The sequence below is a fragment of the Symsagittifera roscoffensis genome, chromosome 1, assembly GCF_963678635.1.
Source record: "Symsagittifera roscoffensis chromosome 1, txSymRosc1.1, whole genome shotgun sequence".
NCBI classification, from domain to species: Eukaryota; Metazoa; Xenacoelomorpha; order Acoela; family Convolutidae; genus Symsagittifera; species Symsagittifera roscoffensis.
In genome coordinates this window covers 74,808,056-74,825,695 of record NC_087062.1, presented here as the reverse complement: position 1 = coordinate 74,825,695, position 17,640 = coordinate 74,808,056, and the positions used below count along the sequence as shown (strand labels likewise).

The following is a 17,640-nucleotide window of genomic DNA, read 5'->3' as shown; positions in this document are numbered from 1 at the left end:
AGCATAATTTAATTTTCTTTTAACAAATTAATTTGAATCGAAATTGAAAAGATCAAAAATCAAATTACTAAAATTCAATGAAAAATCAATGACTTTTATGAAAAAAAAAATGAAAAACGGAAAAAACATCAGGACTTGTAAAAAGCCTTCAGTAAGTTCATTGACACAGAATTTAATTTTCAACGTGTCTACTTCATGCCTTTTATTTCAACAATCCTAAAATTCAATTCCAACAAAAAAGTTTCAATTTCAACGAATACGTTTTAAAATCAACAAACTGAAATTTTTTTCAATGGGATAACAGTAACGACAGGGATCTAATTAACAATCGCCTTCCCTATGGTATCTAAAAAAGATATGTCACCCCTTCATTTAAAAGCAGTAAGCTAGCACTAGAGCGTTGTATTCAAACTTCAAATTTTGCTGCATTCTGATTGGTCGAAAAATCGACTAACTTAACCTACTTAACAATTACCCCCCTTTCTTGAAAGTGGGAGGTGTAATTGTTAAGTAGATCCGAAAGAAGTTTAATTGTCAATAAGTTCTAAAGCAAGATATCTTGGAATCTATCTCAGGGAATGAATGTTGAATAATTGTTGATGTATTCATCCAGGCATGTCGACTTTCAATTGCTTGTTGAAATTAAACGTTGAGATGCGTTTTTAGCCACCGGCCCTATTCAATACAGGACCAATAGTTGGGGACGGGGATGTTATCCATTTCGCCGTAGCCGGGCCCGCCTTGACGAGGCGGATGACACTGGGACCCCTCCATTAGTGAACAATGGAAATGTGATAGAAAGTGATTTAAAAGTACGTGATGAAGATTAAAATTCAGACACAAACCGAGTAAGATTAAAAGACAGAAAGTAGACTTGTTGAAATTAAAGTTCAGTTGGCTGACAAACTATCAGGAATGTTGAAATTAAATGCAAAAAGGTATTTAAAAACCTTGAAAACTCACTCTAACTGTGCGATTATCTGATCCAGGTCTGACTCGGGACAAACTTGACTCAATCTCTGCTCTTCTTCAACTTTCTGCTCCTACAGAAAATAACACGTATTTAAAATTGGAGAGAAACATACTCCTTGAAATTAAATAAAAAATTGAGCGCAATCCAATGACCCGTAATTGCTATATCTCAGGGTGATGTAACTAAAATAGAATATCCCAGCCCCAAGAAAACAACGCTGAACTTGCTAGGTCGTACAAAAACTTCAACTAAATCCCAGATCTCTCTTATTGTTGTTGTTCTTGAATAAATAAAAAATCTTTCACTGGTGGGTAAATGATAATAACTTCGAAAGATCTAAATCATTCTAATTTATTGCCAGTCTGGTGCTATCAGGCTTGAGAACTTAACACACATCGCTAAGCAATTTTGATCCAAATAAACAACTAGATCTCAACTTAGTCTATTTAGGGGGGAGGATGTTATTTTAATCCGATTTCTGCGCTGACTTCTTTCAAATTTAACTAATGAGTTGATTTTCTGTCACCCAAATTAATTTATGCTGTGAGTGATGACCGCAACTTAGTCTATTTAGGGGGGAGGATGTTATTTTAATCCGATTTCTGCGCTGACTTCTTTCAAATTTAACTAATGAGTTGATTTTCTGTCACCCAAATTAATTTATGCTGTGAGTGATGACCGCAGTCTTCTCAAAATTTGAACACATATTTTTCAAACTCATTTTTATCTTAATCATTGCGACAGTGCGATAATCATCGGAGTGTTCGCATACCAAGTTTCACATAACAACAAAAACATGCTGGTACACTGCGCTAAAATAAATAAGTAGACACTTGATTTCAACGAGTAAAGGAATGAAATTTTGTCTTGGCGTTTTTGTCTTTTTCTTTTGCAAACAAAAGATATAGGGTTGAAAATTTAACACATGCTAGGTGAAACTATTAAAAAGATTTAACTTGGTTAAAATCAGCGAAATCTTGCTGCGAAGGTGTAAAATAGTCAGTATATCCTAAGTTTCAGAAGTGTTCATGATATGAAAACATCCTCGCAAACAACATAAAAAAAGTGAATCTATGGGCTCAAATTGGTTCTATGGGACAATGCTAAATTGGCTTACTCTTTAGCCTGCGGAAAAGCGACATACTGACTGGGTGAAAAAGTGACTTGCTCCGGGGTCAAAAAATGATCGGAACTGATTTGACATAGACATGGGCGCTAATCAAGAATATTTGTCAGTTTTTAGAGTCCAAATAAGTGCTTATGAGAATTTTGTGCATGGATTGAAGCAGTCAGTTTTCTATAACACTTGCTGGAGGAGCTAGTTTATGTTGTCTATAAAAACTGACAAATTTTCGTGAATTAGCGCCCATGTCTGTGTCGTCAAATCAGTTACGACGCCTTTGACCCCGGACCAATTCACTTTTTCACTATGTCAGCCTGGCGTTTTTTCGAGGTATAAGCTGTATGTCAAGTTCGCGATAGAAAAAGTTGAAAATTGCCACAGATCGTTTGAAAACATATCTAGCAGGTATTTGCTTGTGTGAAAAAATCATGTGTTTGGCTACCGATCACGACAGGTGTACGTGTACATCAAGGATCTTTTTCAGACCCTCTTCTCTTATTGATTTACACACACAGTTTTTAGTTCATCATCATCATCATCATCATCATCATCATCATCATCATCATCATCACCATCATCATCACCATCACCATCATCATCATCACCATCATCATCACCATCACCATCACCATTACCATCATCATCATCATCATCATTCTTTATTTAGACACCTTATTGTTCTCAGAGGTGTTAGTTGAGACGTTTTCGAGTTTCTATTTTGGTGGTTTCGTCGGTTGTTTCTCATACTTTGTGGGTTCGCGTTGCTTCCAATCGTTTCTTTCTTACATTGCACTTGATCGTATAACCATCACAATAAAAGACTCGAGCCAGTTAAAAACATGAGAGATCTTTCACTCATCTGCAAGTCGACCCTCGAATGGGTACATTAGCAGAGGAGCTTAGGAGCCAAATAATGATCTTTGCTCAATGCGAGTACTTTTTTCCGGTTCGCGTGCAAACCATCCGGGGATAAGAAACTCATTCCAAACTTCAGGCAATTTCAAGCTCTCTTGCGAGTTTTTTGTACATTTTGTTCAACGCTTTTACGTCTTTTTTTCCAGACCGTCTATTTATTTTCACCACAACAACTTAGAAGTGTTCATTCTTATATAATGTTACCAGTTTCTTCATTTTCTCTTCTTTATCATACAAACTCCCATCAGAGCTATCCCGCTCAACTAGATCATTTGTTCCTCCCTTTATTGCAACTCTTTCAACATTTTTTGCTTTTCAGGTCAATCATAATATTCTGACTGGCTAAAAGGTTAAGACCAGCTCCGGGACAGGACATCACACTTGTATCTTTCAAATAACAGCCCTTCACAATTGAATCACTTACAACAGCTTGCAGAAAAGATGTTTTCAACTCAGGGGCCACTCATGCTCTGTATGGTGTGAAACTTTCTCTTCCTATACAATTTTTCGTTCGCAGATTCTCAATTATTGCATCTTTCCTTGAAAGCATGATATAGATATCTGAAATTAATTGTTTCCTTGTCAGTTTCTCAAACAACTTCAATCTTTAATTTCCGAAAAATCCTTCTTCTATGAGCAGATGAAATTGAACCTCGAATGGGTACGTCACTACAGCTCATAGCAGAAACACCTTAAAAGAATACGTTAAGCTTCCTCAAGTTAAGCCCCAACAGGGCAGAAAGCCACTGTTGTTTTAATTTAGACAAAACTGTTTGCTGAACAGCCAAGTTTTCAAATTTTTCAAAATTATTGGGTGTATTTTTCAGTCAAGTGGTAAACGATTCCAACAGCATGGTCCGTAGAACGCAAAAGATCGACGCGCAGTTTAGGATTTGAAGAACAGTGTTTCTCAGCGCATTTCAGGCTGTTTTCCAGCCTTACGGACGGGTTGGAAAATTAGCACCAGACGTGGATTGTATATTGCTTTATGAACGAACATTAGGATTTTTAGCACCAGACGTGGATTAAATATTGCTTTATGAACGAACAGTAGGATTTTGTAATCTATTTACAAGAGTGGTAGCCAGTGAAGATCTTGTAGAAATAGCCTGATTGACGAGGCTTTATGGCAGCCAAAAATAAAGCATTTTTCACCTTCTTAAGTCTGTAAATTTTGTCTTCTGGCAAATATACTGTATGTTGAATTCCAGTTATCAAGGCGACTGTTGATCAAAATGCGAGCAAGCTTAGAGCTGTCCTCAAAGCTCAGATACTTCCTAATGTTATAAAGCTTCTTCAAACAGCCAAACGATGCACTGCATACTAATGAAAATTGCTTCTTCAGGTAAAAAACATTTTGATCATCAATATTGAAAACACTTTCATCTGAATTTCCTTGAAAATTAAGAAGCATAAAATCAGTTTACCTCCATTCAGTCTCAATTTATGTCTTGCAAACCATTCAGTAATTCTGTTCATTTTTTCGTCAATCTCTGCACGATCATTATGGATGTTGCCCATTCTGAAGTAGATCACTGTATCATCCGCAAATACTTAAAAACTCATTGAGAGACTTTCTATAAGATTTCCAAGGGGATTAAGATACACACTAAATAATGTCGGCCCCAACAAAGAGCCCTGTGGTATACCAGTTTTAACTATGAGTTGTTCTGATCGAGCCCCGTTAACTTTACCACATTGTTTTCTTCCGCTAAGGCATGACTGCATCATTTTTGCTGCATCTCATACTATTCTAACGTGCTTTTTAAGTATCATCGTTAAAGTTTATAATCAATTATATCAAAGGCAGCCGATAAATCGAGAAAAAACAATATTATGGAAGTTCTCTTCTCAAACGACAGATTCAACTTGACGTTTTGATTATCGCTGTTTCCGAAGAATGTCCTTTCCTGTATGCAAACTGATTCGGATAAAAAAAGTCGTTCGACTCTAGATGCTCAATTAGCTTATTTAAAATAATCTTTTCGATTGGTTTTGAGAATTTAATATTCGTTGCAGGACGATAGGAATTCAGGTTGTTTCTATTTAATTATTTCAGATTCCTTCTTTCAGATAATTCCTTCTTTAAGATTATTTGGAAACACAATCCCATCCAAGCTTTTGTTAACAATTAAAAAGAATGGTGGTTTGATCAAGCTGTTCGATTATTCTTTAATTCTATCCGTAATTCTAATGTCATTTGGCGAGGTTGCCGAAGATATCTCATTTATCATCTAACAGAAAACATCATTGGAAGGCATTTCTAACTTGTCAAGAGTTAGGTCCGAGTGAGCATGATTTCGATAAAAATCTTGATCTGTATTCTCAAAAGATGATACAATTAGCCAAAATTTCTCTTGAAAAAATTCATTTAGTGCATCGGCGAGTTCTTTCGTATCAAGCTTCAAGTCTGGAAAGTCAATTGTTTTTCTTAGCAAATAATTCAGCGCTTTGAACTTAATTTTATTTTGATTCCGTCTACTAAGTTCATTTCTGAAATTATTGCTTTTTTCTTCTATTGAGTACCTTGTAATGAAAAAATTTGTTTTCTGAGCAAAATAAGATCTTGGTGGTTCTTGGACTTCTTATATTTTCTCATGAATTTTTGTTTCTTCCGTTTTTCAAACTGCATTTCATCATCGGCGAAAACATTCTCTCAATTGTTTCATCCTGATTCTTCCTGGTACAAAAATATCAATGTTATCTTTTAGCACTGTTTCAGATGTCTGCACTAATGAGTAAGAGCTTGCGCTGTAGATCAATCAATCCGATGCTCAAATCCAGAGTTAATTCGATTTCCAATTTGGGCGCTTCCATATTTGTGTCTTTCCATTTTCTGAAAGAATGTTTCTTAACCATGGCTTTATCCTTCACGAAGTCTAGTTCAAACTCAACTAATTTAAGATCAGAGTTAATTATTTCAGAAACCGATACCGAAGGATTTTCACCTGAATAGGGAGCAATTAAAAGATCAATTTCATTTCCTGATTGTGCCTTATGAGTTAGGACCGAAGTGTAACTCATAGAGTAATTTCGGATAGGGTACACCGTCTGCTCGTCACGCTATCTTATTTTCGGCCGGATAGATTCGTGCAACTTCTTAGTCTAATACCGATCCTAATCTTACTCTTATACTATCTAGTCTCAGGTTGTTTAACTAGTCTCTGCTAGGCTCAATAGATCTAGGGTATACTGGTTTATTGCGGCTGCTGAAGTGCTCGGGAGAGTCCAACTAATTTCTAAGTTAAATTCAAATCTCTCTGGTGCTGAAATTACAAGTAACTTCAGCACTTACAAATAAGTGGGTTGTTAGTTAGATGGATCATGATTGGTTAATATTAAATACTTTACATTGGTAAAACATTTAATTTATCCAATCATAAAATATAGTTTAGATCAGGTTCCACCCATCCGGGTTTTACAGAGTTTTTTAGAACAGTTCTTCTGTAATTCAAGGGTGGATGATGGACGTTGGTATTTGGCGAACATCATAATATTTTTTTTTTTTTTTTTTTTCTTTGCAACAAAATCAATTCTGATTTCAGAATGGTTGGCTATGTCAGGTTTTTCTGTTCTTCGTGGAGAACTTCTTTTGTGTCTGATCTTAGCTTGGGAATGGCGTGGAGATTGTGCGTGGAGGGGATGCCTGGTTACTCGGATCTGTACGTACACTTGGGTCATCGAGGTGGTCATTGGTCTGGTTCAATGAAGTCCTTTTCTGCGAGGTCAAGTCGTACTCTAAATCCTTTGAGTTGTGATTGTGAGCGGCATATCGATTGTAGTTGGTCATTCTCTCTCGAGTGTAGTGGGGTCGTCTTGTCTTTTGATGTTCGTCCTTGGTGTTGTATTCTGATCTATATATTGCATCATGTGATTTTACATTTTATAAAACTTTTATTAGTTTAATATTTTTTAATAATGATTTTAGTTAGTTGTTTTCACAAAAGCTTTTTGTTTTAGTTCGGTTATTTTGAAGAGTTACTCACCCTTGAGTAGCTCTTATTAAAAATAAAGGTGTGGTCACAAAGCGTGGATGTAGCGCGGTGGGTTAGGCCGGCTATAGAGCATGCTCAGGACGTCCTTTCCTGGTGGGTTAGGCCAGGGGTGGGAGTATGATTTCATGCGGTGTTTGTGAGGGGTCCTGTTATGTGACAACGTTTTATGTTGGGTTTGTTGTGGTTTTACTTATGTCTTGTTGGTTATGTACTTTTTCCAAAAAGCAATTTGTTTGTGGTATGGGTTTGTCTTTCGACTTTTTTGTGTTTTATTATTTCTTTCTAAGACTTTGTAATAGTCTTCAAAAGAATAAATTATCCAGTTTTAAACTGGGTTAATCCGGTTTGGGTACCGTTGGTTTCCTTTTCTAAGTCATGCTGTTATTCTATGATTTGTGGTATTTAGTAAGCTGCGTTGGTTAGTTTTGTTTAGTATATGATTCCTTTCCAACCGGGTTAAAGGAAAGTTTGAAACATGTTATTGTATGTTAGAGTTGTTGAGTGTGAAAACTTGAAACTGAAATTCATTATTTGAAACAATTCTTCGTGGGCGAGCTGTGCGAGTGTGGATAGAATTTCTGTGCGAATGAATGAAAATATCAAAAGGTTAGTACTGCAATTGCATTTTATTAATTTACTGCATAGAATTTGGAAATTTACTGCTAGTTATGGGGGAATTTTAAGATACAAATTTTCATTATAATTAGATTTACTACTTTTGGGGGGAAAATTTTATAAATTAATTTACTGCATTGGTATTATATTTATTTAATTGTTGGTGCAAAAGTTTAATAGGGTTTTAAACAGTTTTGAAGAAGTTTGCTATTTTTTATTTTTTCTTTTGTGAATGTTTCAGATGATCTAGGATGAAGGCTAAAAATCTAAAGAAAACATGATTAAAGAATGGTGAGTTTTTCAATATTTTAATTAGTTAATAATATTCATTGAATTCATACTTACCTGTTAGTCGTCGGGGAAAAAACCGTGGGGGAAGATGTCGTGAATTAGTTCTGAAGTTGTTAGTAGTTTAGCTAGAATGCGGATGATATTTTTAGTCTGAAGTAGTGGCCAAAGCAATTGAAGTGCCTTAATAGTGGTTAGTTCTTCAGTGCCTACTGCAAACTCATAAGGTGTGTTTTGGATTAAGTTATATAATTTGTGGTTAAATTTAGTGTTGTGGATGAATTCTAAAATTGGGATTTCTATAGGTTGTAGGAACTCGTGCGGGATAAGGAAGGGTCGGGATTCTTCGGCGTTGAAGGTCTTGGTGATGGGGCAGAAAATGTACATTTGGGTTATGGGGTCATAATTACGAAGAATACCATGGAGGTTAGTGTCTTTAATACAATATGTGAAATTTAGGAAATATGGTGAAGTGTATTTTGAATTGATGAATTGGAAACGATGGTGTGGTTGTCTAGAGGGTGTGTGGAGATCAAAGTGATTTTGGATGAAACGATAGTAACTGTATGTGTGGGTTTGTTTAGTGCGCAACATAATATCATGTGAGCAGTGCAAATCTCTTTCGTGTGGTGCAAGGAAATGAAAGGTTAGTGAAAAGATTTGGAAGCGTTCTTTAAAACTTTCGTATGCTTGTGTGTTTGTTAGTGCTTCTGAAATAATGTGATCAAACTTTCGGTCGAAGATGTTTAGTGTAAATACATATGGTGTCTTGATGAAAAATTTCTCGGTGATTTGTGGATTAGCGAAGCGATCGTCGTCTAAGAATTGATCTTGGTTAGCTCTAATGATGTTGTGATCGTAGTATTCTAGTGTATATTCATTAGCTCTAGGTGCAGTGTGTATTTTTAGTGATTTTTTATATCCAACGTAAGTAAACTGTCTAGCGGTTAGTGGTGTAGTTAGTCGATATAGCATGTCTTTGTTTCGTTCTATATCGATGGAAGTGTTGGATAAAGGTAAGCAAAGAGGGTTAGTGAAATGATAGTATGAGGTCCAAGAGAGAGTGGGCATTAAAACGTATTCATCTACAAAGTTGCGTGTTTCGTTAGCGTCGTGAGGGGTGTTTAAGGTGTATTGTGGGAATGAGGGTAAGGTGATGGCTAAAAATTCTTTAGTGTTAGTATGCTGGGGGTGGTTGATGTATTCACGGGCTGTTCCTGGTTTTGCTGGGAAAGGATGGTTGGGGAATTTTCTTTTAAAAGTGCGGTAAGCTCTATTAGTGTTGAGTGAAGATATAGTGGATGTGGATGATGGTGTTAATGATTCAGTATAATTTGAAGAGGGTGTAGGGGGATTGGATGAATCTGTAGTGGAGGAGATTTGGTTTATGGTCGGGGTGTTTAGGTGGTAGGGTTGTTGTTGGAGGGTAATAAAATTATCTAGTTCTGGGGAGATTCGGGGGGTGTCTGGAGAATGAGATGATTGGTCAGAATGGTATGAGGAGTAGGTTGGGGTAACTTGGGAAGCATAAGAGGGTGTGGGGGTGATTGGGTCAGGGTTATTTGACAATATGGGTTGAAAAGGAGGTTGAGAAAAATTAGAAGGGTTATGAAAATTATTGGATGGGGATGGTTCTGAGTCGGCAAATTCATCGGGGGTTTCAATATTCGGGTTATTTAGCTGTGAGATGGAGTATAAAACTGAAATATGTGAGTTAGTGTCGGAATTCATTCCTGATGTTACATTGCTAGATGGAAAATCGGGTGGCGGAAAAGCAAAAAGTGGTATGATTGGGATTGAAGAGGTAAGATTGGTTGGATGGGAATTTGATCGGTGGAGTGATCCAAGTTGGCGGCTCATCGTGGGCTAAAAAAATGATTATTTTGAGACTGAAAAGCGGTGGTATGGGGTTGTTCAATAATTTGTTCATAAGTGTTATCATCTTGTGACTGGTGTGTCATTATATGTTGGACGGGACTTTGCGATGTATTGAGTCGAAAATTTGGATTATGTGTGATTGCTAAATTTCGAAAATTTCGTGGGACTAGGGATAGTGGATGGTTATTTGGTAGGGGTGGTAGTTGTGGTGCCGTTGGCTGTGTGTCGACATTGTTATGTTCTTCGTCGTATGTATTTTGTCGTGTTGTTATTTTTGTGTTATATTCTTTTATTTGTGCGTCTAAAAGAATTTTGTTTATAGATGTAGAAAAGATTCCAAAAAATCCTGCAAAGAGTATGCGTGCTACGCTTGCTTGTCTGTTTACTTGTGTGTGTATAGCACATGTATTGTAGATTCCTTTTAAAAGTGAGAAAAGAAATCCAATAAAGTTAAACATTGCGTATAAAATAGTCAATTTTTCTAAGATGTAGTAGGGCCATCCTAGAAAATCAAGGATTTCATTCTTGAGTGTAACAAAGCTAAAAATGTTGATTGGTGATATATCTTGGGGACGGTATTTTTCGCCGTTTAGATATATATAATCTTTAATGTCTTTAAAATATCCGCTATAGTCTTGTGTGTAGATATCGGCAAAACCTGCGGTTTCTGCAAGTTTGCGTAGATTTTGGTCAATTGATTGTCTTTGTATAGTGTCCATTTGTGTTAATAATTCTTGGAATTGTTGTGTTCTAATGTGATGTTGAATATCTGATTTTGAATAGATTCCTATTGATTGTAAGTCTATATTTGGGTTTCGAGCGATAGCGCGAATGCTTTCTGGTGAAAATTTTTTGAGTGATTGCATTAATGTGGGATATGGAGTGAGAAGATAATATTTATTTTCATCAGGGTTTAGTTGTACTACATTGTGGCTATTTTCTGATCCACATGGGACTGCGGTATCCCAGAAATAGGTTCTTCGTGAAAGTGTATCCACGAAATGTACTTTATTCTTATAAAAGATAGGGATTCTTTTATAACATCGTTTATCTTCAAAAACGTATAGTGGTGATACTTTTTTAGTACAAGTATAAAACCATAAGATGTTTCCTTCATAGTCTAAAAAATTTGATCTATTTCCAGATAATAAGTATCCTGCATAGGGTATTTTTAATACTGCTAGTGCAAGTGATTGTAATATTTGTGTTCGTTCTAATTCGCATAGTTGGTGTAGTGTTTCTAATTCGGAGAGTGACATTTCTTGAAAAATTCGGCTAATTGTATAATCTAGTTTCATATCTAAATGAATATCATAGTGGATATTACCGAAATATGTAGTATTCATTAGTGATAATTCTTGTAAGCGTGTGCTTCTGGTGTCATAAGGTTTTAGATGTCCACCAGGTTGTCCGTTGCTTTTTTCAAAATTAACTGGTATATAGGATGTTCCTTCGTTTAGAGGATGACCTGTGGCATATGGGTCGATTTTTACTTTTCCAGTGGTCATGTCGAATCCTTTTTCGTATTCAACTAATATTTCAGAGTATTGTGTTCTGTGAAGTGGATTCCTGTATTTACATGCAAGTTCTGTTTCTTGATATATTTGAAATCGTGTCAATTTATTTTCTATATTGTCTATGTTTCTAAAATCGGAACTTAGTTTGCGTGATGGATGGACTTGTTCATAAGGAATTGATTGTATGAAATATTTTTCGTGAAATTTTATCATACGAGCGTGTATTTTTGCTACTTGAAATGTTGTACATGTATCTTCGGGGAACCAAACAATTGTTGCTTGTGTTCTTGTTGTAGGGTCGCAATATCCTTGATCATTTTTACAAGGTAGTCGGATTCCTTGATAGATCATTGTATTATCAGATAAATCTCGTGTGAGTTGTATTTTTTCGAGTTGTATTTTCCAATCGAAAAACATTATTTCTTGGTATCCTTTATTTTTCGTGTCTGCTTTGCAGTTTGATGGGTTATTTATACCAATGTGTGGTATCCAATGTTTATCATGTAGGTCATAGGTTAATCGTCCGTGTGCGCCGTTATACGGGTATTTTTCGTCTAATTTTATATGTCCTTGGTGTCTTTCAAGTTGTGATTGGTGTACAGAGTCTGAAAAAACTTGAAAATTAACTAATTTTCTTTGGGAATTTTTATTTTGTGTGATGTTTAGTCTAAGTAATTCATTTTTACAATCGTCGGGATTGAGATGTAAAAGACGTTCTATATTACTTTGATAGAATGATTCATGGTCAAGTCGGTTTTTGTTGCCGTTGGAGACTTGTGAACAATGTACTTTCTTTTCGGAAAATGTCGCTGTGAATTTATAACCTGTAACTGTTGTTGCTCGGGCTTTTGAATATAGTGTTGCTATTATATCTGTGGTTTCTATAGCCTGTGGTTCTGTTTCACATTGTGATACTTGATTTATTGCATATTTGTGTAGTGTTTTTTGTTCATTTTCTTCACAATCGTAATGTGTTACTAATAAATCTTGTGGTCCTGTACGAGGGGAAGGGTTTATGTTTTGATTTGAGGTAACTAGAAAAGGGAGTTGAAGAAAAATTAATAATTTTAGAATATACATGTGTATGATAATCCTGAGTATGGGTTATAAAATGTAATGTAACCAATTGTGTTTTTGGTGTATCTGTCGTATTTATATATTACTTCAGTAGTTATAAACGGTGGTGGTAGTGATTGAGCTGTTATGTTAGGTGGATTTAATGGGTAGGGATGTTGTGTAATATTGTTTAATTTAACTGTGATTTCAAACTTTAATTGTAAACTGTTTTGTTGGAGTATTTGAATATTGTGATCACGGATATCGTTGTGAATATCTTGGCGATATTGTAATCTATTAAGTGCCCAGTTATGAAGGCGGTTACTTTCTTGATGCTGTCCAAATAATGGTGGAGGTGCTGTGAATGTATTCCAATCTAATCTTAAAGGAATATTTATTGATGATTGTTCTCGATATCTGGCGTCGAGATTATTTGGAAAGTTTAAGTTAAAGGGTAGTGGTGAAAATTGGCTTATTGATGGTGTTGATGGTAGTGATAATGTTTCTGGTAGTGATGAGGATGTTGTTGTATCCGTAGAAATATCTATGGGGTCATTGACTAAATTTGGTTCACCTTGTGTAAATGAATGTGTAGTCCAATATGGCAGTCGTGATGTTAGGTTTGGGGGGTTAAAAGGATTTTCACGTATTTGTTCAGATGTTGGTGTTGAACCTAAGTAATCTGATGGTAAGCTTGAGGTGCTACGTTGTGAAAAAAGTGTAGGAGTTTCTGGTGTGATACCAGTGGTGTTTTCTGGAGTGGTTTGTGATGGGGATTGAGGTATATCAAAATGAACTCGGGGAGTTTGAAAATTTCTATTTCGTCGAGGATGTATAATTTGTCTATTGATTTCTGTTGTGTTTTGGTTTTGACTAAGGTTTCGTATTCTACTTAGTTCTTGTGGTAGTGTTGGGTAAAGATTATATGTTGGTTCACTTAGAGATGCTTGTCGTTGAACTGGTTCTAGTGGTTCAGATAAACGAGCGTGCCGTTCTTCAAAAGTGTATGGATTGTCTTGAAAAGAAATTCGTGTAGATGTTTGAGGATTTTGAGTAGTTGAAGGTGGTGTTGGATTATCTTGGGATGATGTCGGTGAAGACTGATTTTGTGACTGTTGGGTAGCAATTTTTGATGGATTTTTGAATTGTTACTTTAGTGAGAAATTTTGTGTTTATTGTAATATTCTTCCAAAAAAAGAATTAGAAGGACTGTTGCTAGGGCAAATGTGAGGATTGCTTTCTTTATACATTTACAGATGGTCAAAATGAGGGATGATAAGAATGCTATGAAAATTACGAATAATAAAAAAATATCGGTTCTACTGAAAATTGTTCGTATCATTTAGACAAGTTGTTAAAATCGTACCTGTGGATATATTCAAGGGTTTTGGAAAGTTGGAGGAATAGTTCGAGTATTGTATAGAAAATTAAAAAAATGTTACAAAAAATGATTAAGATTATTAGAAAAGATTCAAGTATATCAAAAAGAAATATTATAAAAGCTTCAAGTATTGAAAAAAAATGTTTAAAATTTATAAGTATTTGAGCGACTGTTTGAGAGAAAAGCATTTAAGAAATGATCTCTTGGTCGAATATTTTTTGCTGTTTGAGGCGATTTTCTAGTGTGGTCGAATTATTTATTAGTTTTTTGACAAGTGGGTTGAGTTTGTAAAAAATTGTTGGGGGCAATTTTCATGGTGACTGGGAGGTCGTCTTTTTCTTTATTTTTGTTTGTCAAATGATCCGGGGTATGGTGAGATTTTTATACTTTAGGCTAATTAAAATCTTCATTTTGTTACTTTAGGCTAAGTTATCAAATTTGTTTTGGGGGTATTCGTGGTCTGAGTTGGGGAAATATTGTTGATCTTTGGGTTATTAGATAAGGGAGGGGTACGGTATTATGGTGATATTTATTTTAGCTGTCAAGTTGGAGTGGTTTGCTTATTTTTGACCTGGAGGTTGTAAAGTTATAGTTAGAGATGTGCCTGGAGTTCTAGATTATTCGTCTAATTGATCTTAGTTTGAGTTAGAGAAAGTGGCGGATTGGATGAATCCTATTGGTCTATTTTGAACTAGAATTATTGCGTACTTGTGAGCATGTTATTTTGAAAAATTGAAATGAAAAATGTTACGGAGGTTTCAAGATTGTGAAGTGTAAAATCTTAAAATTACTTTTTAAATTCTACTTTCTTTAATATTTTAGATTGGGGGATGAACATTTTGTAGTTTTTACGTGGTTGATTTCGGAGTCTTGTTGTTTTTCTATGTTCAGATTTGTCTATTTCTTCTTGGGGTATTATTTGTTCGGTCATTTTTCTATTTTTTCTTTGTTTTGGAGATTCTTTATGGTTTTGTGTATTGTTTTTGGTGGCGGTTGGTTTTGTGTTTTGATTTTCGGTGGGGTTATCATTTTGTTCTGTGTTTTTCAGATGTGGTTCATTTTGAATGATTTTTAATCCTGTGAAAGAATATAATTGAGTTAATTCGCGGAGTGCGTATTCTTTTGGGTAATAAGGTAATAGGTTGTTTCGATGTTGAACGATTTCTTTTTTGTTTGAGTCGGTAATTTTATATGTGACATCAGTGGGTTTTGCAATTATTTGGTAGGGTCCTTTTCGGAGGGGTTGTAATTTTTTAGAAATTCCTTTTTGAGTATTAAAATTAGGTATTAAAACAAATGTTCCAATTTTTAAATCGGAAGCTGGTGTAAAGCGTGAATTGATTTGTTCATTTATGTTTTGTCTTTGTAATAACTTTTTCGTTATTTTTTGGTAAATTTCATTGTGTTTCTTATCTCTATTTAAAATCCATTCGGTGTGTGTACCGGAGGCTAATTTAAGAATTTGTGGGTGATGAAAATGATCTTCATCGTGTGTATGTAAAGGTAGGTTATAACAAATTGAGTCTTTATTTGGTTGACAATAACCTTGTGCGTTTTTATGAGAATTTGCTGTAAACATTATTGGTTTGCGTGGCTTTTGGTTAAAAACCATTTCGTATGGTGACATTCCTAAAGTTGTTGTTATTTGTGAATTATATGCTAAGGGAAATAATTTTACATCTGCTGACCATTCGGTATATTTTGTATCATTTCCATTGATGATACATCTAAGATATTCTTGTAGTGAACGGTTCATACCTTCGACTAAGCCGTTTGTCCAAGGTGCATGAGATGTACGTGGTTTGTGTTTAATGTTATATAAATGACATAGTGTTATTATTTCATTATTTATGAATTCTGTACCATTGTCTGTAACTAAAATTTCTGGTAGTCCAAATTTTGCTATCCAGTGTTCATAAAGTGTTGTATATGCGTAATAAGCATTACAATGTGGTACTGGGTTAAGTGCTACATAGTGTGTGAATGCGTCAACAATTACCATAATGTAGGAGTTTCCTTCTGATGAGGGTGAAATTGGTCCTTTAGTATCAAATGAGATACGGTGATTAAAGTACAAACTTTGTCCTTTAAAATCTTGTTTTTGTGCTATTTGTTTTTGATTTGGGTAAGGTTTATTCAGTTGACATACTATACAATCATTGCATAGTACTTTTATCCAAATTGGTGCATTTGGGAAGTAAAAATTTTGTATAAAATTTGAATATGTTTTTTCTGATCCAGAGTGTCCTTTAATATTTTGTGTATGTGAAATATTAAAAGCTATAAGAATCATACTTAAAGGGAGACATGGAACTGTAGATTCATTTAATTTGTATTCTAGAAGGTCTGTGTTTTCGTTAATTGTTGTATTATTGAATTTTCGAAAATATCGGAGGAGTGTTTTATTTCCTAAAATGGTTGAATCTGCTTTGATAGGTTTAGTTTTATATTTGTGCCATGATTTCAGTTGTCGAATTACTGGGTCAAGGTTTTGATATTGTTTCAGTGTTGAAATTGTAATTGTTTCTGTTGGGGGGAGAAAAATGTTTTCGATTTCTAATGTAGATAAGGGTATTGTATCAAGTGGGTCGTGAAGGTCAAAAACTTGATTTATTGTGTATTTTGAATCATTTGTTTGTGGTCCTGATAAATTTATTTTATCAGTTAAATCTTCTTTTTCAATTAGTGGAAAATGGTCTTTCTTAGGCAGGTGTTGTTTTGTTCGTTTTTGTTGAGTGTTATTTTTTATCCATTGAGAATATGGGATTGGTTTGAAGGTTGATGTTCCAAGTAAATCAACTTCATAATGATTATTTTGACAATCTAAATAAAGTGGGAAATGTTGTAAATTATTTATTTGTGATTGTTCAATATCAGTTTTTACTGCATATTTGCATTCTAATCGGGGTGATGTTTCGTTTTCTGCAAGGTAGAATTTTATATTTTTGGGTATTTCAACTGTTGTTTTTCGTGTAAGTAATTCAGGTGGTGTATTTCGACTTAAGGTGTCTGGTAATGCAAGATTTTTTCCTGCAGTCCAAACTATATGTAAGTTTGGAAATTTCATTAGAATTAGTTGAAATCTGTAAACTCGGTGGTTTGGGTTAGATTTCTGTGTGAAGAGAAAGATGATTGGTTTATGGTCTGTGAATAGAACTGTTGGATGTTTTGATCCAAGTATCAGAAATTCATATTCTGTCAGTGTATATATTATGGCTGTACATTCTCTCATTAGAGTTGAGAGTCGTAGCTCTGCTTGAGTGAATAATCGAGAATTTGCTGATATCAAGTTCATTTTATTTGTACCATTATGTGATTGTAATAGTGCTGCGCCGATGCCAAAGTTCGAAGCATCGCACATTGCATAAAATGGTTGATTTGAGTCTGGAATTGTGTTTGAAATTTGTTCAGTTAAAAGTTTCTTTATTTCTTCAAATCGTGTTTGATGTTCTGTGTTCCATTCAAAATTATTTTGTTGTCTAAGGATGTTGTAAAATGGTCGTAGATATAATTGCATTTTATAAACATATTTACTTAAAAAGTTTAACATTCCAAGGAATTCTTGGATTTTCTTTTTATTTGTTGGTGGTTGAAGTTTTTGAATAGCGTCAATGCGTGACTTCAGTGGAGTGATTGTTTTTCTTTCGATGTTATGTCCTAAGAATTTAACTCTTGTCAAAAAGAAGTGTGATTTATCGGGGGCGGCCTTCAGATTTTCGTTCTGAAGTATTTGGTGATATTTTTCTAAAACATTGAACATTTCGTCTTTTGTTTGTGATTGCATAAAAACATCGTCTAGATAGGTGATTGCGTTTTTCTTGAGTATTAGTGGTCTAAAAATTTTGCTCATAAAAGCTGAAAATGCTGCTGGTCCTATGGATATTCCATAGAATAAACGG

At 34.8% G+C, this 17,640-nt stretch overlaps 3 protein-coding genes across 3 annotated transcripts in view; 1 reads left to right on the top strand and 2 right to left on the bottom strand.

Moving 5' to 3' along the window:
* The window catches only part of LOC134848889 (pre-mRNA-splicing factor 38A-like), a 273,870-nt gene that overhangs the window by 117,000 nt on the left and 139,230 nt on the right, over window positions 1-17,640 (top strand). The gene's annotated exons all lie outside the window — the stretch shown is intronic.
* The window catches only part of LOC134848849 (beclin-1-like protein), a 49,956-nt gene that overhangs the window by 11,847 nt on the left and 20,469 nt on the right, over window positions 1-17,640 (bottom strand). The window contains exon 6 of the mRNA XM_063866361.1: window positions 964-1,043. Coding sequence (XP_063722431.1) covers window positions 964-1,043 — 80 coding nt within the window. The remainder of the gene's footprint in view (window positions 1-963; window positions 1,044-17,640) is intronic.
* LOC134848838 (lipase maturation factor 2-like) overlaps window positions 1-17,640 on the bottom strand; it is a 181,307-nt gene that overhangs the window by 154,909 nt on the left and 8,758 nt on the right. The gene's annotated exons all lie outside the window — the stretch shown is intronic.